Genomic DNA, 26,591 nt, shown 5'->3' with positions numbered 1-26,591 from the left:
AAAGCTCCACTTGATTCATCAGTTTTCTTGAGTGATTCATACGTAGTTATTAATTTCAAATAAGTCCTCCTTGACAATAATTAGTAACAGTATAAATTAATTTTGTGTTACAATTACAATACTTGTTATGAATGTTATGATATACGAAGCTAGTCTGAATATAAATAAAATTTGAATTATTGAAATAAGTACATATGTGATGTTAATGAGTAGTAATTTACAAGTGTTACTTATCTATCGGCCTGATTGCATATGATAAATGATGTTGAAGCTTTTTTTACTAGTATACTATTTTTAACTTAGGATGGCGTCTTTTCCCCTCTGGACACTTCCGTATACACACACCATGTTGCATTTTCCATGTTAACTAAATTACTATTTCCTGTGTTAGGTGAGTGGAGTGAAGCTTGGACAAAGGACTGGACTGAGCAGGAGCGATGTTGAAAAACTAAACGCCATGTACAAATGCAAAAACCAGTAAGTATCAAACGATGACCACACACATAAATAACCAATGCTTCTTCTGCTTGAATTTAACAAAAAGTTTAATAAAATAAATAACTACTTATGATAATATTATGTACAAAAAACTAAAATAACAAAAAGGATTCGGCCATATTATTATGTTAAAAATGTCAAAAGATTTGAGAGTTCCACATTTGAATTTTTGAATTCTTTTTTTTTTTTTACTGATTTATGGCTGTACGTCAATAACTAAACTAATGTTAGCTGATCGCATGGTAATTATCGTCTATTACCTATCTATTGATAAATTAATTACGGAGAAATGACTGCTTAATATATGCATGCAGAATTAATATTTTTACAGCATTCACTTACAATTATTAATACCTATCTAATGCTTTTTATATCAAAGGATTATTATTAAAATATGCAATATCATTTAATTAAATAATAAAATCAGTGTGGAGCTGAAATCTTTTTCTATTTTTAATATATCAAAATTTTACATTTTCGTAGGTTTTTCGGTGAGATCCTATCGGCCATATCGTCAATTTTCGGCGGTTAAAAATATCCATAGACAATAATAGAATATAATTAATTGTGAACGTCCAAGATTTTATCCATGACTAAATAGACACAAACACACACACGCACACACCTTGAATAAGATTTATTTTGTCCCAGAGTCCCTTCCGACGGTTGGCTCGGAGCAATTTGGTCAGGAATTTTTGGAAAATGAACCACCGACGATTGACTAAAATGCCAATTAATTATCCGGCTATCTATGGTCCAAGGAACTAAATTATTATTTTTTATACCAAAGCTATTGTTTAATGTATTATTTAAAGTGTTATCAAGTCACATTTTTTCACTTTCATCACATCATTTCGATTCGCGCCTAAAATAAAGAATCCATTCAAAATCGTTCATTATCACGTACCATGAACGAAAGCAAAGTATTAGGTAGAAAGCACACTAGACAACCATTGTTAGAAATATAAAGGAAACACCATTTACACATACATTAAAGTATTGATTATACTTTTCCTTTGACACTAATTGTTTATCACCTTTATTCATCGTTAAAGGTGTTGTTAATTACAATTGCCAGACCTTGAAGTTGATATTGAGCTTAACGCCAACATATCAACATTGCGTTGAGATATAAGTCAATATTTAACAAAATTCAAAGGTTTCAAAGCGTAGGTTTTAATTCACATTCATCGTAAATTTGACCATATTATTTTAGTATTATTTATAGCCATCGAATCGTAGATAATATAAAATTATTTCATTCATAAATTATTAAATTAAAAAAATGTCTTTTACGCAATTGTTTTACAATGATCTAAATTCTAGATTATACATGTAAAATTAATTATTTAACACGTTTTTGTAACATTTAATGTGTTTTAAACCAAAGTTTTTGTATTTTGTAATGTGTATTAAACAAAAAATATTATGTAGATAACTGAACTACTTTGCTTTTCGAAATCTCATTCATTAAAAAAACCATTTCATTATACTTTGTGCATTAAGTTATTGTACCTATTTAAAATATAATTATTGTGAATTAATCAAGTATTTAAATCAACATTAATTTATATTATTTAATATGTTTGTAAAGAAATCATTAATATTGTTTTAAGGTGTCTTGAATTGAAATAAAATATATTTTTACTTGACAATATTAACGCATTGTTTGTTTTTAATATTATTAATATGCATGTGTAACCTTGAAGCCTTGTGCTAATTTTCCTATTGACTGTTTTGATAATACATTAACTTACAGAGTTTAACCTTACTTAATGCTCTATTTAAAAACAATAACACTGTTATCTATTGATAAGAAAAATGAGTGAATACTTTTGTTTATTAGAAAGAAAGTAGATATTAAAAAAAAATCACATAATGTGTTAAGATCCAAGACATTCCTTTTGGCTTGCAGTAACTTGGGAGGATATACAACTCAATTTCTAAGATAGTTATCAGAGACACCAATGGCGAAGATTGGAGGTAGGTTGTAAAGATTCGACATACAATAGTGCACACTAAGCTTTATCAGTCATATATTATTTGTTTTCATTGAACTAAGACTATAAAATACAGCTGATAGTGATGGTTAGTTATTAAAACACATATTTATTTTCGATGAATTAAAATACACGTAACAATAAAGTTGTGTTGGTTAGTTTTTTTAAGTTAATTAAACTCTGCCTAACCAAACCATAATATATAAAAATATTCTTGTATCTATAAAATATCAAAAATTATGATTTAATGGCATAGATATTTTATAGATATACGAATATTTTTTAACTCTTATCTATTAAGGTTTGATTTAAGTACCGTTTAATTGATTAAAAAAAAACTAATCAACACTATCTGCTAATAATTAACTATTTTTTTTATTCAACGAATAATTCACAAGATTTAAGAATGTAACATTCTAGTAATTGAATATACATAATTTTGAAAACGCTTCAGAGAGTATTAAAAAGCCGTTAGTTAAAATTTGTCGCAATTAAGTATGACGCCTTTAGCATAGTGGTCTATGTGCATGGGCGCGACACCCGAAAGATGCAGGTTCAATTCCTGCGGGATGTCTTACTTTTTTCAGAAAGATTGTTATAAGTAATATATTTTCTCAGTGTTTTCAAAATTCTGTAAGTTTACTATGTGCAAAGTTTAGTATGCACTATTTATGTCAGTCTACCGGCTTACATCCTGCCTCTACCCTTCGCCACTGGTAGGTAGGAGTTGTAAGTGAAGGAACAAATACGATCATTACAACGTTTGAAGCAGTGGTGGTTTTCCATAAAGGTTCAAGGTTGAGCAAGTCGCTAACATATATTTTTCGTAAAAACAAAAATCTGTTAATAGGGCATCTTTGGAACTCTTTGGAGGCCCATATAAAATCATGAAAGTATCAGGAATTATTTCAAGTGAACCAAGTATACACCAGGAATCTAAACTGGACTCCTGGATGAAAGGCCAGTGCCTTACACACTGGACTAAAGATGGTCGCTCACCGGATAGGATACCACTTTAATTTAATACAGTATGTTCATTGAAGGCCGAAATTGAAAAGGAATTGAACTAAAATAATATAGTTAGAGCAAAATAACACAAACACTCGTTTATTGCTTGTAAAATATGGTATTATTTATCATGTCATAAACTGTATTTTAAAGCCTACCTGAATGGGAGTCTAGGACGATTCGGCGCCGGAATAACTGGGCGCCACGCAATCGAATGCTATTTGAAGATAATAGGTAGGTACTTTTAAAATATATATTTAATATTATTATTTAATACTTGGTGAGAATTTGAATATGCGCACGTAAATATTGAATTAATTATGCATGTGTTTGAGTTTCAACGAAAGGAGAGTCTTTTTATTTTTTATAAAGCCTCAAGCATGATAATTCTCAATCCGCAATAAAAAAACATTTTATCAATAACAAAATGAATTAAAACTACTAGGTAGAAGATAAAAACTGATTAAAATTCCTCGTCTACTTTATGTATATAATCGTAACGAACGTCTATTTATTTAATTCAAAAGTGCGGCGCCCAATTGTTCTGGCGTCCAGTTGTACCATTCGCTGAAAGGCGTGAAGTAAAATAATTTCTTTATTATTCATGAACCGGATGGTGATTGTAATTTTTCCGCCAGACGGAACGTTAGCTCCGGTTCATTTCGAGCACTTTGTATAAGTTTCCACTAAATCAATAATAATTAATACAATAATTGCAGTTTTCTACAAGGCAGAGCCGCTAGTGCGCTGTTTGGAAATATACGAGACTGGGTGTATGGTGCTTTTATTTCCCGCATTCGGCAGTGTAGGTTTTGTTGAATAAAAAAACATATTATATTTATTTAAGAACATATTGCTATTTTCCTGTTTAGCTGATGTTGATAGAGATGCCATTATTTATTAAAATACTCAATTACAACAATCGTTTGCACATGTTTAAAATTCATCATAAGGATTATTTTTAAGAACGCAATGCAGAACTATAATATTTCATAAGCAACATTTAAGATTGCGTCGTCTACTGTATATATACATCTTAATATGCGTCCTATAGTAGAGTACTTCTCAAACAGGGGGCGCGGTCCCCTAGGGGGCTCTGGGGCTCATGCCAGGGAGCCGCGAAATATTTCAGTATTTCAACAAATATTTCCCAAACTTAAATGGAGATTAAAAGTACAATTGGATACCAATTGCTAAATCCTTAAAATATGATTATATTACGTGGGCAGCTCAAGAAGAATTGATTGATATTAGATCAGATAATTCATTTGAAGTCGAATTTAATGAAAGAAGTGATGCAGAATTTTGGATAAGGCGACAGCAAAAATATCCGTCAATCACAAAAGCAGCATTGTTAAGCATAATTCCTTTTGCGACAACATACCTATGTGAAACAGCATTTTTATCATTACTGCTAGGTAATACAAAATAAACACCGATCGTGTCTTTCAACGGAGACTTTTGAGCAAACCCTGCGAATTAGTATTTCAAACATTGTACCGGATATTGGTTTTTAGTATGTGAAAATATGCAATCACACACCTCTCATTAAATTGTTTTTGTAGGCTGTAGCTGTAATAAATTTGAAGTTATTTTTTGCTGATTTTTTGCTTTACATTGAAATGGCTTATTATTTTTTAATAAAATTGTACCTATAATAATAATTAACCTATTCCGTGCCACGGACGAATTAACTCGCCAAAGCATGTATGTCGCGTCAGGCCACGGACGAATATGTTCGCGGGTTCTTGTAAACGTCACAACTTCTGAATAAACATTCTGTGTATATTTTCTAAACAATATTTTTTATCATATTAGTGTGAAAATATTCACGATAATCTTGATAAACATGTTGTGTTGCTAAGTTTTCACAACTGTTTATCATTCCGTTCCTATTTCATATTTTTTAAAGTATTTATTTTATTCCGAAAATAGCTGGCCTACAAGTATCCACCTAGTAAAAATTGGCTGGCAGTGATAAGGTTAATGGTAAATAAAGTACCTACTATTGATCAAAATTTTTTGGGGGGGGAGCCTTGGATTTTTTTTCTGATTTTGGGGGCAGTGGTATGAAAAAGTTTGAGAAGCACTGATAGTAGGTAAGAAAACTACGAAAAAAGGCAGTGACCCAGAAGAAACCATTTAAAATATGGCAGAGGTCGAAATGTACCGGAACGCACAGGAGCTCAGTTCCTGTTCGTGGAATGCTCGAGATTATAGCTCCGTCTCGTGAAAAAAATTAATTAAAAAGTAATAAAATATACATTTTTTAGTTAATACGAAATCTGTTGGAATCATAGTAAAAAATATAATATTTATGACGTAACGTTAACCTCGATTTTCATCTGCAAGAAACAACCAAAAGAAGAGGAGAATTACTCCATTTGATCGTCGGAGCTGGACAGATTTGTAAATATTTTAGGAAAATTATCAATCACTCTGGTTCATAAAATCTTCAATTTGAGGGCTGAAATACGGCCAAGACACGTCTAACTAAGTCGAGATAAATTAGCAACTCTGGCTGGTGGTTATTGCTAAGTGTGACTAAGTTAATCCAATATGGTTCTGCATCGCGCTCTTAGAATTTACGAACGTTCTATGAAGGTTTCTGTTGTTAATTCTAAGCTTGATATTGGTATGTGAAAAAAGTTAAATAAACAAGACTGATACATTAAATAAAAATCGTGTTTTTATTTTTACCCATTACTATCTACCAAATATAACCTTTAGCCATAAAACCTACAGGTCCTTATAGGACTGCTGAATCAAAATACAATGTGTTCTAATCTAATCATATTTATTTATTTACTAAATATTATGGACCTCTGCAAACCAAACCACCCCACACCATACTCGGTCTAATTGAGTAGGTATATCACGAATCTCTACGTTTGGTTGTGAAGCATCAGCAGTTTTTTTACGCATGCTAATATCTCAGGGGCAGATACCCAAGACTGAGTTCGAAACGCACGCAAGTATGCTTTGACTGAGTTTACTATGCTCAATACAAAGTACCATGGGTGGACTACAGTGGACTAACAGAAAATTATTCTAATTACTCATTCCATGCGCCCAACGCAACAGTGCGTTGCCAATTAGTTGACCATTAGATACTATTAGCATGTTAATTAAATGTGGTAATTAAATAGTAATTAACAGGTCCGCAGTGAATGAGTTTTAATAATATAATATATTATACAAAAAACAAATCACATAAAAGATTAATAAAAGATATACATGCGAAAACTAGTCGCTATAAATCAATAGGTAATTTGACGTCAGTTTTGGTTTATGATTTAGTTACGATCTGCACATAAATCGTGAAAAATACAAAGCCCCTTGAATGTCCGTAGATATTATATTATTTTCAATAGTTACAGTTGCATCGTAATATACATTAAAATTTGACAAGTAAAGAAAACGGACATCCAATATTGGTAATGTTGGTTGCCATTCAGACACAAAATTGAAGTAGCATTGCACGCATATTAGATTGTAAATATGTGTAAAATTATACTGCCTGTTGTGGCCCTGAAGAAGCGCAGTCGTCCTCGGCTAAAGGAAATATAGATGAATGGTTATATTTTCTTTAAGACAACAGGCCTAGAAGCCCAGTGTAGTAAAATAGTAGTATCCTGTAACAGTAGTGTATTTAGTAATACAAGTAAAACAATCAAAAACACCCAGGCTTTGAGAAAATCATAATTATATTGTGTTTCACCGGTAATAGAACTAGGAGCTCCCGGATGTAAGGCCAATGCCTTACGGAGTGCATCACGAGAGCCGCTACCAATAAATTCACAGACACGGTTGTGAAACTGCGCTTGTTAAAAAACCACCTCTTCGCTATACGATTTTATTAGTTCTACTGTGTACCTAATAAAGATTTAAATTAAAATGTATCAACAAATATTTATTTTTAATTTAGTGAACTTTACAAATTATAAATTTAAGAAAGTCACAACGTATTGAAAGACACAAACACCGGAGTAAGTAGAAACATCATAAAAAAGTAGATGAAAGTATACCGAATGAGCTAATTAGAGATCTATAAGAATTAAAATACATATGAAACAGTGACGTCCCGTGGGGGTAGGCAGATTGAGCGTCGCTTGGGGGCGGCAGTTACTTGAAGGGCGGCAAACCGACGAAAATCATTTGGTATAATATATATAGAAATAACTACATAAACTGAGTATTTCATAACAAAAAATATCTTTCCTTTCAAAAATTCAGCTCACTGGTTGGAAACAAAATGTATTAATTATTAGCATAAAATGTTTAACAGGACTTTAACTTTTTGACAGGTTCGCGATGTCTAGTTTACTTCCGTTGCCCTTAGACGTCCAGAAATGACACGAGCACGGATATTAAAAAATATTCTATAAAAAAATGTGGTGGCATTATGGCGCTGCCCAGGGACGTCACTGATATGAAACAACATCCATCTAAACATACCTGAACTCATCTTCACGCAAGTGGTATATATCAATATTTATTTACAGTTATTGCCCTCCAAATTGTTATTAACGAAGGCAACCGATGTTTTCGGTCTCTAAGATAGTTATCAGTGATGCACAGGTCAATACTACCAAAAAAGGCAGAGTTTTCATTAACGCAATCGAAAATTAACGAGGCCAAAATATAGTTATTTCAACTTTAACGCAACAGAGATTATCCACACAACCTCAATTAAAGGAGTCGAATTTTTTTAAAATCCTATCGCGGTTGTACTTCAAATGATGCCGGTCCAAACAATAGACCCACTCTCAAGCTAACAAATTAACACTTTCACAGAATATGACTGCAAGGATCCCTATCGATGCTAGTATACTGGTCATTTTGGCAGTACCCCAGTCCCCGTAGGTCTATTGTACCCCACCTTAGGGATTGCAATGCCGGTATTTCAAATCCGGTATCCCAGTATTTTTCTATACCGAAATACCGGTTTTAAAAATCAGACAATACAGATATATTCGGTACTAAGTGGAAACAAAATAAATTAATTCCAATGACATTAATATGCATGAAGCATCTGGAAAAGAAAATGAGACTCACTTTTTTGTCGGGTCTGCCGAATGATTCGGTTCGAATGGGTTCGCTCAAATTAACATTGACACTAGAAACACTGTTCTAACGCCATTACAATAAAAGTGATATTGCTATAAATTCCCGATGCGTGATATCGCATAATGGAAATTGCGTGACGTCTACCTATACACGTGCGAATGTCGCTATGCGCGAATTTACTTGCTAGCTACTGTACTGAGTGCGTTGTCCATTAATAATGTCATTGATTAATTCACATAAAAAACTTATAGGGCTGTAATCTTTTTGTAGAGTTTCGCGATGTCTGGTTGACTCTTCATCGTCCTTTGTGACCAGCAACGACACATACTATAAAATATTAATATTTTAATGAGTTTTTTTTACATAATATGTCATATTTATGGGTAGGTATCTGTTTTTTTCAATTATTCTACGAATACCGGTTTTCAATAGGAAATACTAAAATACGGTTATCGGTGTGTGTATTCAGTATTGCAATCCCTACTCCACTTACTGTATCAAGCCATACTGAAGCGTGATTATCATTAAGATGCTCACTCAAACAGACAAATAAGCACTGTAACTACATCCAGAGTAGGGAATCCAATCCCGAGCCATAATTCTGATCTCGGGATTTCGGGATTACAATTTGACAATCCCGGGATGGGCATTTTTTCCATAATTAATATAAAATTTTTATATTTACAAATAACATTGATAAAATCGGTCAAAATTAAGTCTAGTATAATTTATACTATTTAAGACATTTTTATTGTTAATATTGTGTACGTACAATCTTGGAAATACATAAGACGTTTAATGGAGTAAATAATATTGTAATATAAATAATATTATGAATTTAATATGAGATTGCTGTTTCTGATGGTAAAGACTTAATAAATGGGTTAGCGAGATTTAAAATAGTAAAGCAAATCATGGTGTATGGCTTTCCGCTTCATAAATCTAATTAGTCAAATATGAAACTGCCGTAAAACGTATGAGATCATGGTGGAATTACTTTGTTAATAGTGCGAAGCATTGTTTTTTTCCAATCTTTCTCATTTTTACTAATTTATGTGATAAAATAAAATGAATCGGCAACTTACACATGGGTATAAATCAAACTTCATTCACACTCAGTTTATTTCTAATGTAGTTATTTGTTATTAAAAGTATTTTTTTCTGTTATATTTTCGTTTTTATTTTATATTCCATAAAAATTGATTATGAATGAATTATGTTTACCTATCCCGGGATTCATAGGTATCGAAAATAGCTCGGGATCCCGGGATTGGAGTCCCTAATCCAGAGGTATACCCTATTCACCTTCAACATTACTTATCAGCCAGCTCTTTAAACGGACCGGAGCGCACCGGAACGCAGCTCCGGTTCGTGAAATCGCTGAAACTATTGCTCCATCTCGTGGAATCATTAAATATTGCGTCTCGGTTCGTGAATTATTAAAAAGTAATTGAATTCACTTACTCTATATAATATAGTCATATTTTAAGACGAAAATTGTTAGACTCAATGGTATAAAAATAATATTTATGACGTGTCGTGAGCTCCGTTATTCGCCTGCGCCGCTAACAATTTTTGCATACCACAAGTTTAAAGACTGTTATTCCATATAACCGTCTGAGCCAGGTAGATATATAAAAAAACAATCTAAACCACTTACTTCACCATGTTCGATTTTGAGAGGATCATATGAGCCTCCTCATGGTTGAGGTTTGTATTAACAGATTTTTGTTTTAACGACAAATGAATGTTAGCCACTTGTTCACCCTCTTAGGTTCATACTCTGACTCCAAACACAAATTTAGAAACAATATGTGTATTTGCGAGACCCAAGATTCGAACTTGGGACTCCACGACAATATAAACCAACGCTAAGACTGCTCCACCATCGTGGGCGTGATAGGATTATTATTAGTACATAATACATAATTATACAAAAAAATGTGTTCATATTTAAAAAAAAATATCGAGTGCTTCGTTTCGTATATTTTTCCATTTCGAGCACTGTCTTCACCATTTGGTTTCCTGCCCTGGGTTGTCAGTCGGACGTATCGAGAGTTTGAGGGTTCTTTTCTAATATATGCTCAGAATATCAGTTCTATGCGACATCTCTTTACCACGGGAAAAACTCGACTATAAATCGTAGTTCTCAGTTACCAATGAATACGTTGAAATACTTCACCACTACTTTGCGCTACAAAGAATTTTTCAGGGTTTCATAGGCCAGAGCAAGGTGGTTTCATAGGCACTGGCCGAATTCAAATTAGTAATACCCGATGCGGGTAGACAAATGGTTTTCAATAAGGCATCTTTCTCAGCCGACACAATTTTCATTTGACTAGCATCAAGTAGAGTAGTTTGCGTACCAAAATCCTTACAGAAACTCAATAGTAAATGGAGGCATAAAATAAATAAATAAAATAAAATAAAAGAGCCTTTTTATTTCTTACAAACAAGAGTAAATGACAGTTAATTGACTATATCTAATGAATATATATATAACCTATGAATATATCTATTATGTATATATATCTATCTATGATTGTATTATCTACTTATTTTCTAGTTTATATAATATTAATTATTTTTAATTTTTTATATTTTTGTGTAGGTAATAGATATATATATTAAGATTTTTTATTTTGTATATAATACTATTAGATAATGTTTATAAATTAAACAGTGATAATGTGTAATTAGTTTGTTTGGTTTGTAAGAACCCCTCTTCGGGTGAAGGCCTTCTCCAAAGAGTAGTTTGCGTACCAAAGTCCTTACAAAAACCTCGATAGTAAATGCAAGGTATCTAGGGAAAAAAGTCCGTCCAGCCACCAGATTGGTAGTCTACTGGTGCGTCCTAGATAGAATCTGAAATAATGAATACTAAAAGAAAAATATAATACAATATAATCAACTCTATTGAACATACAGTACATATATAACTCTCTTTTATATGTAGGTACAAAATAAAATAAAAGTAATATTTATCTAGAAAACAGGCTATTAAACTAGCCATAAATTTTCAGAAAACGCTAATTGTCATTTAATTCGAGGTCTTTTTGATTACAATCAAAAATGTAGTGCAAAAAAAAGTCGACTGGTTATGTTAATGATTAATTTCTAAGAAAAAAAAACGAAATACGTGAAGTTAATGGCTGTATAAAATAATTTGTATCTGCAAACTAATTTAATGGTTTACCTATAAATCACTTGTCACCGAAACGAACTTCTGCTTAGTAATTAATTATGTTAGAAAATTTTATCATACGGTGTCCTAGTATTGTTCAAAAAAGGAATGAATTTTTATAGCAGGGCTGAATTGAGAATAGAAGAAAAAAAAATATTCAAAATGCCTGTTTGTATTGTGTCCGGAAACTTGTACATATGTAGTTCGCCGTATTGAAAATAGCAGTCTGTCCGCATGGTGCGTTTTAGCGCGCGTAAAGCGCGCGAGTACCAAAAATACGTTACGCCCAGATGACGCGTTCTTAGGCGCGAGTAGCATAAATGCTTTGCGCTCAGTATTCAGCATGGAAACCGAAGAAGCGGTTGTGTTGTGGTTTGCGTACCGTCGATGGAAACGACGTAAACAACATGAAAATAGACTGTACAGAGTGCATCAAATTTTAAGTGATAGACCCATTATTTATTATTATTTTTAGTTTTGGCTCCAGAACCTCATGGTGTATGTTTATTTTTTCTCATTTCTCGAACAAATGAATCCCGAAGCCCTTTCCACCTTTTTTTATAGCGAAATGCCTGAAAACAAATATTAAATAAATAAAGCACGCCACTGTTCAAAGAAAACATTAAACTTTACATAACTCCACTCCATGAGTGTTATTCAAATGGAACTGCTGTGATATTTGATTCTTTTAATAACACGTGAGTACCAAATCCCATAAAAGCAATTAGGGAAACAATAAATTTCGGTTTAGAAACGATGTTAAAACTAGGTATGTAAATACATTATGGAGCATTTTTAGTGACAATGTTCACAAAGCCCACATGAATGTTATCAATTATCATTGTTATAATTTATTGAACAAAATGTTATTTTAATAATAATAATAATAAGTAAGTACTAAATTTAATTGAAATACAGCTCTAGGTACTGAGAGCACCTAAATACTTTATAAATAAAGTTTTTCGGTTACCTAGAATTTTACCTAAGTTAACAAAATATTTCTACGAGCTCTTCCCAACTTGTGCGTTTTATATTTCTATTAGAATAATCAGAAGATTCCATGTCCCATATAGCCTTCCTTTTTTCCACTTCATCAATAAATAATTTTGTATCGAAGTATTCACGCTCCATTTTGAAAAAAAATAATGTTCATTTTAAAACTAGCGGACAAATCACTTGCGCGCGCGTTGGCGATCGCAATGTTACTGGGCGCAACAGTGTTGCCAACTAAAATTTTCAAAATTCAGTAGATTTTTTGATTTTTTCTTCAAAATATCAGTAGACTGACAAAAATGTGGAAATTCAACGATTGTGTTTGGTGAAAACGTGTAGATTGACATAATCTCACAAGTGTCTTTTAAAAAATCATGTAAAAATGACTTTTATTCATCACAAATATCATAATTTCTTCTTTTCCTGACCAAAATTTCAGTAGATCTACTGAAATTTCAGTAGACATGGCAACACTGGCCGGCGCAATAATACTTGGCGGCCTAGTACCTCGACGCGCGAGGTCGAGTCTGGCGTGTGCCCGGCGCACTCCGCGCCAGAGTCGTCACGCGCCAAAGTGTGTATTTTTTACTTGTTATTTAAGTAGGGTCGGTAGGTACATAAATATCCTAGGGTTTTGGACCGAATGGCCTAAAATATTTACATGTTGACCCTTTTCAAAAAAAAAAAATGGTGACCGCTGCATTATGCAGTACGCAAGCCACAGTTTCCTCGGTTTCCATTTTGCTTCTCGCGCGTAAAGCGCGTCATCTGGGCGCAACGCATTTTTGGTACTCGCAAAAACGCGCTATGTGGACGTGTATCATATTTTGCCACACGTCGAGATATTTAGCCTGTTATCCGAAACCCAGTAGAGTAAGTCAGTTCCCATTAATTTTATGCTTCCTGCTATAAACATACCACATACGCGTGAAGTTCGATAGTTTTAACAGAAAAAAATGTCGTAGTTAAAGCAACGCTACGCAACGAAAAATGATGCAATAGGCTTCATGTACAGTCCTACAAACTTATCTAAAGAACGGTAAAAAATAGAACTACATCCATTCTTTAGATAAGTTTGTATGTTTCTAATGACAGTACAACATTCGGAAATAATAACGGTAACAATAATAATTAATGAATGTGATGTAAGTCGTGCGCGGTAGAAAAAGTCTCAATCTGCGCAATTTCAAGATTTAAGATGTTCCACTATAATTTATTAGATAAAACTTGCAATAACTATATACTATGTATATATAACTTAAAATAATCAAGTGCACTTTTTATTATATTTTATTAACTAGAAATTTTTTAAACAGTTCAATAAACTTCATAATATAAATTATAGGATGTATAATAGAAATAACCATGAACCTAAAATAAAACTTATATGACCATTGGACCTTTCCCAGAAATGCCTAATTACGGACCTTTTTTTTCAAAGAAAAAAGTCGTCACATGGAAAGCGTTTTCTATCGCGGAGAATTAAATAACATATAGTACTAGAAATAACGATTAAAATACCCAAAAATATAATTATTCACCAGTTTATTTTGGTCATAAAAATGGTATAAAACATGCCAAGCCAGACAATAAAGTATCATTTTGAGTTAGAAGTTTCAAAGAGCGAAGAGACAGCGCTATTATAATAATTTTATTATTCGAAATTTAAACTTTTCTTCTGTCAAATAGTTTGAACGTTCGCCGCAAGATGTCTAATACAAGAGGGATTTTCTCTATATTATTATATTATATTTTATTATGTTTTTTGTCGAAAGCAGTTTATTCAGTGCCAATCGAAACTAAAGATATAGTCATCGATAAAGATAATTTAGATATCATTGACTTGTCATATCTCGGAGAAACAATCTATGGAAAGCCTAGCAATATCACAGGTATGTTAATAATTAAATTTTAATAATATGTTGAAGATTTGTATTGAGATATTTGAAAATATATTTTCATGATATAGTGACATCTATATTTTGAGCTGAGAAAGAAAACTATTGGCTACTTTACTGTAGAAAATTTGTATGGGGAATGTCTACTTCATATCTATTACAATATAATATCTGTAATAATATTAAATTAAATTTGATCATAATGTGAATATGACGAGACCAGATGGTACATGTTATGGATTTCGGGAAGTATACGGTTAGTCGGTGTCACTGACATTCGTAGTTACGATACATTTCTAATACACAGACATTCTTTGATTCTCCACTGTTGGGATGCCCACATACGAGTCGCACCCACAAGTAGTAATCGTGTGCGTGCTTAACAATAATTGTACTTATTAAAAATTGTCAGTGTCCGTTTGTATCGTTTGCGCCGCGCTGTTTGGATATGGCGCATGGCAATATTAAAATCAAATATAGCTTTTACCGTCGCTACGATAAGTTTAATAATAGTCCATTCTGCTAAAAATATGTTTTTCGCCCCATCACGAAATATCACAAAGCATGATATACGAGGAGGTGTTAAAAACGTTTGAAATTAAAGAAATGAATTTTATATAAAGAACGATTTATGAGTTATAAACAATACAACATCGATATGTCTTATTGGCTTGTGATTAATTAATACGTTTCAAATAGTTAATTTACATTGAAATGGTCATTATTAAGTTTTACTTCTGGCGCGCGTGCAGGCCACAAGAAAGTTATTTAAAATTTTCAATTTGATTTCACAGGTTACATAATATTGTGTTCTATAAGGTTTAGTTTGTTAGGGGTACGACTGTTTGTCTAAATTGAGACGTTTCCAGAGAGTTCTGTGGTTACAAAAGTGACATGCTTTGTTTCAGGTGAAAAGTTGGCAAATTGGGATCCGAAGACCTCAAAGATGAACCCCGAGGAGTTGGGGGAGTACGCGGAAGGTGATATCCTAGTGCCGATGACCAACGCCAGGAACGGACTGAGGAACGAAGCCACCAGATGGCCGAACGGTATCGTGCCATTCGTCATCGAAGGATCGTATTGTAAGCAAGCTTATTATAACAATAATTTACCTTATTGATGAATATAGACCTTGAGTGACTTCAGAGTCGTGTCTATTCAGCGTTAACACGTCTTATTATAATCAAAACGCATCCAATAAGAATTGAAAAAAAAGGATTGGAGATTCTAATTAAGGGGTTAACGCGGTCGTGGTGGCCGTGTTAAAAATATCACGCCTGACAGTCAACTTCGTTGAATAATAATTAACTGCCTGAATACGACATATCATATTTATTACCTTTTTATTGGTTTTGGAGTTTTGTTTTTTATATATTTTTTATTGTAAATTTTGACTATTCATAAATATTTGTTGATATTAATGTTATTGTAAGTGTTGATTGTTTCATATTTTGTGTTTTGTTAATATTTTCAAATAATTCGTTTAGTGCCCCTGATGTAGTATAAAATATTAATGTCCAACCTCATTAGCTTAAAATTAATTTGTTATTGGGAAGGTATTATTGGACGGATAATTTATGTACCTATTGTTATATTATTTCTGTTGCTTTGGATTTTGTTTGATAAATATTATTTAAAAAAAAATGTATTCAGTTGAAAATGTCTCTCTGAGGTGAACGAAACCGGTCCTAATTTATTGATTAAAAGTGGAATAAGTACTACAAAAAATTGCGTTTTATTAAATTAAAGAATACTGTGTATATATGTTATCTGTCCAATTCTGACTTGGTTAATGATGTTAGATTTCCGAATTTTGGAAATTTGGGCTTTAATATTATTATAGGGTATTTTTTATAGGTTACGGTAGATTGGTGTGCAAAGTCAAATACTTATAATAGTTTTGATTCATGATTACATAATTTCAGCTAATATTGATCTTCAGCACATATACGCGGGGATAGCCGACTATCACCGGTACACCTGCATCAGGTTCGTGCCCTACAATGGACAAGCTGACTACATCACTATTGGAAACTTCAAGACTGGCTGCTGGTCAAGCGTCGGAAGAATAGGTTTGCTTTTTTCACACGTGATATCTCGATTTTGTTTTTTGGTTTAGTGTATTTTCAAATGGGACTTGAACCCACAGCCATAGTTATATTATGTCATTCATTGTTTCAGATTAGGTAATATATTAAAAAATCGGTGTGTGTACTTATGTACGCGCGTTAGAAGCTATATTTCTTTTCCGCAACAAAACAAAATAAGCCGTTACCTGAGTCTATTAATATTGCAGTGGATTAGGTTGATGAAAACGTACGCGATTCATCTGTGTCTCATATAGCACATGATAATTGTAATTTAATTATTGTATTGGACCAAAACTCATCTTTGCCATACAGTGGTTATGATCGATTCAGAAGTGTCGATGATGAATTAATAAAAAATTAAATTTTAATATATTTTTTGAATTATTTACCAACTCAACATTAACAAAATTTATTTGTTTATTGATATATAATTTTACTCATAAATAATACTTACATAAATATAGCCTCAAATCTTGATACACAATCTTTACAATGAAAAATAAATATACACTCCAATAAAAATAAAGTTTTATGGAAATAAATTAACAGTGTAGAATTATTGATTATGTTTACAATACGTGCTGTTTACTTGGTTGTATTGAACGACTAATTAAATGACACTATGCGCATGCGCATGTACCCTAGAGACCGAAATGAATATAATCGTAATAATAAATTGTGTTGCATCGGCGCGCGCAACTTCGTCACACGCAAAAAATACACTCTGATCTGTTTTTCCAAATGCGCCTAAAGAAGTATAGCTTCAAAGGTACCTAGGTATTCACCAATTTGCCGAAGTACATGCCTATAGCTCTGATTTTGGAACAGAAATGTTTGAATGTGAATTTTAATGTTTGTTATTTATAGGAGGACGGCAGGAAGTAAACCTCCAGACTCCTGGCTGCGTCACAGGTAAAGGGACGGTCATCCACGAGCTGATGCATGCGATCGGCTTCCTCCATGAACAAAGTCGGTGGGAGAGAGACCACTACGTTCAGATTAATTATGGGAATATACTCGCAGGTAGGAATGTAGAAAATCTTGCGATACTTCGATGGGTACTTCGAATTTTTTGACACTGGATAAACGGATAATATGTATGTTGTACGTATATGTCGACAGATACCATCTTAATAATAAAGGTATATAATATATATTATATCAGTGGCGAAGGGTGGAGGTAGGCTGTTAAGATCCGACATAAATATTGCACTCTAAACTTTGTCAGTCAAACGTATTTGTTTTCATTGAACCAAGACTACAATGTGTATATGGTATTATTTTGTTAGTTTTTAAAAATCAATTACACACTGTTTAAACCAAACCATAATAGTTTTAGTAAATTCGATCGTGTTTAGGAAAAAGAACTTAACCCTCAAAGAACAAATTTTACAGGAGGGGCAAAAAATGTTTTTTTAAATGATTTTGGTTTAATATTAAAAAAAAAAATTGACACAGATATTGGGTGCATGATGGTTGATGATTTGGCGTAATATCTTTTCGATCTAATAATTATTAAATAAGTAATTACATAAAATCATTAAAATTGAGGGTAAATGCTTTTTTCCTGAAATGAAAACTTAATTAAAGCTCAATTAAAACCTGAATTTAGATAATAATTCGGCATTTGCGGCTTACTTACTTTTGACAGAAAGTGTATTTAGTTGTACCTATACATTGTTAATATCTAATAAAAGCACTTTTAGAAAAATAGAGGGTTACGCCCTTTTTCCTAAATATACTTGAATATGTTTAGGGTGACACGACAAAAGTGTGCACACTTCTTCATTTACTTATACTTATTTGTTTTCGTTGAATTAATAATTTATATTACACATAATTATATTGTATTTTTTAAATTCACTTAGCTCTGGCAAAACCAAACTACAATAGATAAAAATATTATTCTAAGTATCTATAAAATGTCCAAGGCTATGTATGATTTAATTGCATAATTTTAGATACTTTATACATATAGGAGTGTTTTTTGACTAATATCTATCATGGCATAGTTTTCGCAGGATTTTATTGAATTTTAAAAAAACTAACCAACACCAGCTTTAAGTAGTCTTATTTCTATGAAAACAAATTCGCATGACTGACACAGCTTAATGTGTACTATTTATTGCGGATCTTAACAACTTACCTCCACTCTTCGCCAGTGAGACACACACATAATGGGTCTATTATACATACATGTCAACAGACACCATGTGAATAATAAAAGTATATACCTATATTATATCAGTGGCGAAGGGTGGAGGTAGGTTGTTAAGATCCGACATAAACAGTGTACTCTAAACTTTGTCAGTCATACGTATTTGACTATTTGTTGTCATTCAACCAATACTAAAATGTGTAGATAGTGTTTGTTAGTTTTTAAAATTCAATTATGCAAACCCTGCATAATCTAAGCCATATTAGATAATAGTAAAATAATTACAAGATAAAAAGAACTTTTTATATACAACGTTTTTTAATTTTCTTTTGAGTTATTATGCTCAATATGATCCAACTTGTACTTGAAATGAAGTAAATAAAAAACAAACAAATATAGAAAACTGAAATGTCATTTTTACATTTCATTTTGATTTCCATAGTAACGCACGTATATATTAATAATTTAGTTGCTAAGACCACCTCCTTAGCAACCAATAATAGTCTTTTACTTTTTACGGATTTTTATGAAATAACTTTCCATACAAAACAGAATTAACTGAAAATTAATTCAATTCTGCTTAAAGATGGCTAAAAGTATTAAAATAATGTATTAGCATCGTGTTCTGATATATTCTAAAAGTTTCAAATGTCTAGCTAGTCGGGAAGTTAGTTAAAAATCGATTGCAAGATTTGTACCGGACAAAGAACCACCGGACAAACAAGAATACGAGCTAATAAAAACGTTGTATGTTAAAAAATATGCCATTAAGCCATACATAATTTTAGATATTTTATAGATAGAAGAATATTTTTTATCGATTATGGTTTGGTCCAGACAGGGCTAATGAATTTAAAAATAATAATCATCACCATCTGTAATATGTATTCTTAATTTAACGAAAACAAATAAGTATGATTGAAAAAGAGTGAAATATTTTAATCGGATCGCCCATAGCATACTTAAACTTTTATGGTTGGGTTAGGCAGGGTTTAATTTAATTTTAAAAACTAACCACCATCACTTGTAAATAGTATTCTTAGTTCATGGAAAACAATCAAATATGACTGAAGTGTGCACTATTTATGTCGGATATTAACAGCATACCTCCCACCCTTCGCCACTGCTCTTTCCACTCTTTGATGCCAGCGCTCCATTGACGAGCCAAAAGTCCGAGGACAATAAATCGTCTGATTTGTCCATGCTCTGCTACTGATCAACGAACGAATAAAAAGTCGAGCTGTCAAAAGTTGCGATTATCGTAATGTCTTCCGATCATGGCCCCCACATCCTGAAGCGGGCCCCCAGGCTAGGATTTTTGGCGCCCCCCTACCTATCGCTAAAGATAAAGGCAGTGTGATGCTCTACAGTAGCGTTTTTCAAATGGTGTACGTACGCGGTAAAATTTATTTGTATATTTAGTGTTTTTTTGTATAGTTTAATACTTCCATTTGAATAATTATGGAGTTGTCGAGCATCGATACACAATTAAAAATTGTATCGTACAACCACATAATTTTAAATAATAACATTATCGAAGAAAAAATGTCTTTTTTTACTATTAGAGAGAATTTGTGATGTGTGTTTATATCACTTATATGGTCGAATCGCCACGCCGAGCCCTTCCTGAGCCCGAGCCCCCAGGCTAGAGCCTTGTCAGCGCCCCCTTTGTGGGGGCCATGCTTCCGATAATCCTGTGTTATTTATATGTAGACTTGCATAAAATAATATAGCAGTGTAAACAACACAAGTTTTACATTTTATTTTAAGAATTTCATAAATACAAATAAAAAAATAATTGGGAAATCTCTCATTTTCTAATGTGTAAATTAATCAATTTAAATGTTTAAAACAATTAAAAAATTTTTGCGGTCCGAATGATTGCGTATTAATGTCAAATCGAATTTGCATAGCGATCGACAGACAAAGTCTGGCAACTCGGAGACTAAAAATATCAAATATGTTTAAAATCTAACGAGCCTGGTCTGCGGATTGAAAAGTCCGCAGATATGGGGTGCTCCACGCGAAAAAAATTTCAGAAGACTGTAGATCGTCTGACTTGCGTGCCAATGGAGCGCAGGCTTGATGCTATGATCTCTTGCTTAGTCTATTTAACATCTGTTTTTTTTGTTAACAGGTCAAAATCATAACTTCGATAAGGCACCCAGAGAATCTACGAATGACTTTGGCATAAAATATGACTTTGGAAGTATAATGCACTATGGAGCATATGCTTTCTCATCCAATAATCGACCGACTATCAACGCGAAGGTATTGTACAGACGTTTGGCAGTGGAGTAGTTGCAGAGACTAGATTAAATTTACTTTATGTTTTTTAAGTTATACTTCTTTAGGCGCGTTTGGAAAATCAGATCAGAGTGTATTTTTGGCGTGTGACACAACACATAATTTTTTTTTCGTACAAATAAACGCACTCGATTGGATTCGGACCACCGATTGTTTGGTTATCAGCCGAACGCTAATCGTTACGATTATACAGTATAATATTATAGTTTAGAATTGTTCCGTTGCCTAGACAGCGAATTTATTATTGTCGGCCATTTGCAATTCCTTACGTAAACAAACTATTAATCATCATAGTGACAGTTGTTACTTATATAATTTAGTAATATATGTTAAAGTGTATAGAAATAAACCAACGGCGTTCCAATGAGCGGTCCCTTTTCTTGAGTGTGTAATTTAACAAGATAATTAAGAGCTAGTCGAAGAATCTAGGTTATCATAAGTTTTGTTTTTATTTTGTTACGCCAAAGAAGTATAATTTCTAACTCGCGTACATAAGTACACACACACCGATTTTTTTCAATGTATTTTTCGATTCAGACTGTTGGTCCAATGGGTTGAGTGAACGTCTAACTAAAATTCCTCTGATTTTAGTGTCTGATTTTACAATTTTTGTTCATAGATAGATCATTTGGGTGGTTACATGTAAATTGTACTTAAACCATTTCGCCGTGGCACAGTTTGCCGTGAGGTTTCTAATTTTCTCATTAGCTCTGGCGCATTCATAAACATAATACAAAGGCCTCTTGAGCGCGACACCGGTGTCCCGTCTGAAACGGGCCTAAGTAGTTGATTTTACATAATGTCGATATTCTATGCATCGGGCTCTACGGCCAGGGTTTATGCATTGAAAATTGGACTAGTGTTATGAGATATTTGTCTTTAATTGTTTGTTTATTTCAGCAAGGAGCAACTTTTGGTCAAAGGAGTGCATTTAGCGAAGGAGACGTCAGGAAAATCAACACCATGTACAGATGCGATTCGATGTATGTATTTATGTAATTTTTAGAATATATTCAATGATAAAATAATTAATATATCACCGAAAGGAGAATAATTTCGTATACGATATAACCAGGAACTATGTAAACTCTTCGAAGAAGATTGTTTCAGAAACATTTAGCATTCATAAAACGTGAAAAACTCTAATAGGTGCGTTATGTAGCAATAATAGACAGTGCCCAATTGACGAGGGGCATTCTATATGGCAAACTGGATGGTCAAGCGGGTCATGCCGAAACTTCGTTGGTTTGACGGTGTTAACAACGATGCTGGAGTGGCTGGTGCAGAAACATGAAGGACACTGGTCTGGGACAGTGGAAGCAGTGTTGCCAACTTGGCATTTTTATTGCCAAATCTAGCATTTTTCGATAGGCATCTAGATTGCAAAAAAATTATCTAACTTATGGCGTTTTTATTAGAATTTTTTGATGCCTTCAACATTTTTAAATATGTTGAAATTAAAATAGATATTTAGTTTATTTATTCAGATATTTAATGAGGGTAATTCGGTACTTAAGAAATAAAATAACACAATTAAACAATAGCAGCATTCTTGGCGTTATAGTGATTTACAATGATATCGGATATTATAATGTAATATGTGTTTAGGCATGTGGCATTGTATTGAAGATTATCGGGGATTCCACTATTTAGTATTTCCTAATTATTACTAAGTAGGTTGTTAGATTAATAAATTATTTTTTGTCAATTTTTTTCAATATGAGTTTCTGGGAAAATGTGGTGTGATTTTTTTTTTGTCACTTTTCTCAATATGCAAAAACGGTACCTATTGAACATTTATTTTCACAAAATCTAGCCTTTTTTCCTGCCAAATAGCTTGTTTTCATACCCCGTCTGACATGTTTTTGTCAACGACAGTTGGCAACACTTCCATACAGTGGAAGTTGGGAGAAGGTCTTGGAGGAAGCTCTGGGTTAAGGCCATTCTATATTAGTAACTAAAATGCGCGGCTTACCCGCTTCACAACCACTAACACAACTGCTGTGACTAATCATGCATACACACAACGGCAGGACAATCGCCTCATGTATTTTGGTTCGCCGTTTTTCCGCTAGCGGCAATGACGCCTACCGAGGCGTTCTGACAATGTTGGAAGTAGGTAATATGTGGAGTTATTAACCTACTCATGTAGAATGTGCATCAATCCAATGATGATAATGCAGTACTTACTTAAAAACGTAAAAACGTAAGCGGATGGACGAGTGGTGACCTGACCAATTATAAAATCGTGGGCTTGAGGTTCAAGTTCCGGGTCTCACAAAACCACATGTCGTATCATTCCGAGTTGATACTCCAACTTCGTAGACTCGAATACATTGAAAATCTACTGCATCTTCTTCTTTCACCCTGTCACGACCGATCATTGGGTCATAGGGGAAGCACAAGTTCGCGCCATCTGCCTTGGTCCATCGCCAACCCTCGCGCCTCCCGACATGCCAGATCTGCAGCGCGTAGATCGCTCTTGTAACACCGATGAAGGGTGAGGGAGGGCCGTCCATTGCGATGGAACTCTTGAGGCTGTGCCACAAGGGTAAGAAGTGTCGCACTACCTGAATACATATCCCAGCTACGTAAAGCGTCCAAAAACCAAATAATTCAATGTTAGATTCCCGCCCGGCAGTATAGGTATATTTTTTCCCCAATTTTATCTTGCCATGTCTTGCCACAGTGCAAATCAGTCTTTTTCCAATATCCATATCAACAAACAGTGATTTTCTAATAATATATTATATTTTTTAGTTATCGTTTCAAAAGTTTGGACCCTACACTTAAACAAAAGAAGGTATAGTTTTCCGGCAAACTCAATACGAAAGAAAAACTAAAGCTACCCCAGAAGAAAATCTTGAATACTTCTTAATGGATATTGAAAATTAGGGATAGTTGTTTTATTACTAAGTAGGTACTATTTATTTATTATTATTATTTAATTTAGTATAATTGTGAAGTAAATTCATTGTTCCTATAGTCAAAGTTAAACACTGTATGTCAATTACCTCACTAGATAATATTATAAATATGTTTTTAATATTCATGAAATATTTAGATCTAAAATTTTAAAGAAATAAATTATCATAATTTATTATATAAACTGTGGTTTTATTTGTTTTTCAAGATTTCGGTTATATTCAATTGCTCGAATATTTATGTGTGCGAAGAAAGAGGGGAGATAATAGCGCCTGTAAACGTGGATGGATTTACTTGTACCAATAGTGTGTATTTTAAACTATCGCGATAATCACTTTACTGTTTACACGTAAAAGATCTCCAATCTCTTCAAGCGTAAGCGAGACGCGATGTTGTCATTGAATGGTGTTATCTGACAGGTTCACTGCATCTATTCTATACACATGGCTGCTATCGGCGGCTATCGAGGGTATATTATCATATTGTTACAATAAGTTAGTGTAGGCCTCCGAATCCTCAGCTAGCTCAATGCCAGGAGTGGAGGTACATTCAATATCGGAAGAGCAGGTAGTCACAGTATTATAGTCAATTAAAACCAATATTCACTATATTAATTCTATTTTATTAATTCCCGAAATCACCAAAATGTTACAAAAGTTCAATTCCAATAATGTCCGAAACCAAAAATCCACAGAATATTATAAAGTTCTAATTTATTATTTATTAATTATTTATTATAATTGACACACAAATTATTTATTATTTAAGAACTATTTATTTACTATTAACGCTATATTTATTATAGACGAGATTACGCGGGCGCAGGGCACTGCAGTAAAAAGGTTGGAAACCGGGTCCAGTAAACAAAAAGTTAAAACTCGAGAAAAGTCTAAGTCGCTGACTGACACTTCCCGTCGCGATCTGTCAGAGTGACAGTAGGTATTCACCGATAGGTATCGACCGGTAGGTATTTCGATCCACGGCTGGTACCTCCTCTCAAGTTTTGGCAAACTTGTATAGAGAAGATACGAATAAAACGCGCCCCTGACCGTCGCAGGTTCAGGGTCGGAAACGTGGAGAGAGACTGTTTATGAATTCAAAAATCATGGGTTTTTATTCAAATCTGGCCGATTTCATCCCTTCGATCAACGTTTAGAGGGTGCAAAAATCTATTAACGGTTTCACTATGAAGATTAGCGGAAATCGTACAGTGACCAATTACCCGCAACATCTACGTAAGGACCGGCTATGTTAAATTATAGGCACTAGGCGACGCCTCCAAATGGGCGGCGCCGCCCTTGCATTACTTACGTTTTTCAAGTACTTGCTCGTACTGAGTGTAAGTAATTACTGAAGCAGTAGCACCTTGTTTCTGGCCCAGCCATGTGAAAAACGCACGTACGAGGGAGTACCCAGTATCAACGGATTCGTCTTTAAATTACCTATCGACACAGCATACCCCAGCACGGAGGGCCGTTTCAGAGGCGGCCGGCCCTATGGGCCCTAGCGGCGTGAGGGTACCTCTCACTCAGAAACAAGAATACTCCAGAGTTAGCCTGGGTGGTAAGGCGTCATATCCTAGTGGTCAAATTGGCATATTTGTGGCACCAGGCCTATGATAGCGCATACCAATCCTTCGGCCAACTACCGTTGGAGGGCCAATCTTTGAGGCACTCCGACGGCCTGAATACCTCCTTGACGTTGGTCTCAGAATATAAAATCGGTAGGTCATTAACTTACTTACAAAATGATGGCTTAATATTTACTATTATTAAGCGGGAACGTTATTACAAATGAATATATATTTGTGCCTGTCGCGCAATCTTTTCTACTTTACTACCTAATACAGATCGGTGTCGCCACAGGCACATACTTACGTCTAGTTGACGGATGTTATTCCGTCAACCAAACATATAGGCGTTAATAATTGTTTAGTACATACTCATACTCTGCCGATTAATATTATTTATTTGTGTATAGCTTTTACATTTATGTGGAGCTCCGGAGCTGGGCCCCCCATCTCCTTCATCTCCGGTTTATTTGGTATGTAAGCTTTGGATTCAGTGGATATATTATTTCTTTTCTCCACCGATGCTCGATTGTATCACCCGAGCAGTATTTGATCTTTTATACTTTATATCCCCCTAAAAAGTCAGGGGAGGAAAGTTCCCTCCGTCCGCGCAATAGCGACGGGCGGAAGGTTGCCTTTCCTCTTTTATTATCCTCGGGGAGGGGTCGAACATCAGTGTTTCTGTCTTTTTAGTTTTAAACAGAGGTTTGGTCGCTCAGGTTGTGGGAGTCTGTGGTTAGGATGGGAGGGAAACTATGGTGGTTTGTCGTCCAGGATCGCCCTCGGTCTCCTATAGGCGTAATCTGTGTCGCTTTTATCGGTTATGCGATTTATGATGGTCGGGTTAGGGTGGCCTGTCATGGATTTGTAAAAATGTTTTGATAATTTTA

The 26,591-nt window shown here is 33.8% G+C and overlaps 1 protein-coding gene across 1 annotated transcript in view; it reads left to right on the top strand.

Annotated features, from left to right (window-relative positions):
• The window catches only part of LOC147069855 (zinc metalloproteinase nas-7-like), a 41,331-nt gene extending 17,231 nt beyond the window's left edge, over window positions 1–24,100 (top strand). The window contains exons 6-13 of the mRNA XM_085950272.1: window positions 392–477; window positions 4,226–4,311; window positions 15,560–15,733; window positions 16,577–16,723; window positions 17,609–17,764; window positions 21,037–21,170; window positions 22,107–22,189; window positions 23,967–24,100. Of these exons, the coding sequence (XP_085806398.1) occupies window positions 392–477; window positions 4,226–4,311; window positions 15,560–15,733; window positions 16,577–16,723; window positions 17,609–17,764; window positions 21,037–21,170; window positions 22,107–22,189; window positions 23,967–24,015 (915 nt within the window). The 3' untranslated portion in view covers window positions 24,016–24,100. The remainder of the gene's footprint in view (window positions 1–391; window positions 478–4,225; window positions 4,312–15,559; window positions 15,734–16,576; window positions 16,724–17,608; window positions 17,765–21,036; window positions 21,171–22,106; window positions 22,190–23,966) is intronic.
• The last annotated feature ends 2,491 nt before the right edge of the window (window positions 24,101–26,591 follow it).

The sequence above is a fragment of the Rhyacophila brunnea genome, unplaced genomic scaffold, assembly GCF_057557595.1.
Source record: "Rhyacophila brunnea isolate RB1 unplaced genomic scaffold, BYU_Rbru_1.0 scaffold_23, whole genome shotgun sequence".
In the NCBI taxonomy this organism is placed as follows: domain Eukaryota; kingdom Metazoa; phylum Arthropoda; class Insecta; order Trichoptera; family Rhyacophilidae; genus Rhyacophila; species Rhyacophila brunnea.
This window is presented reverse-complemented; position numbering and strand designations above follow the sequence as displayed.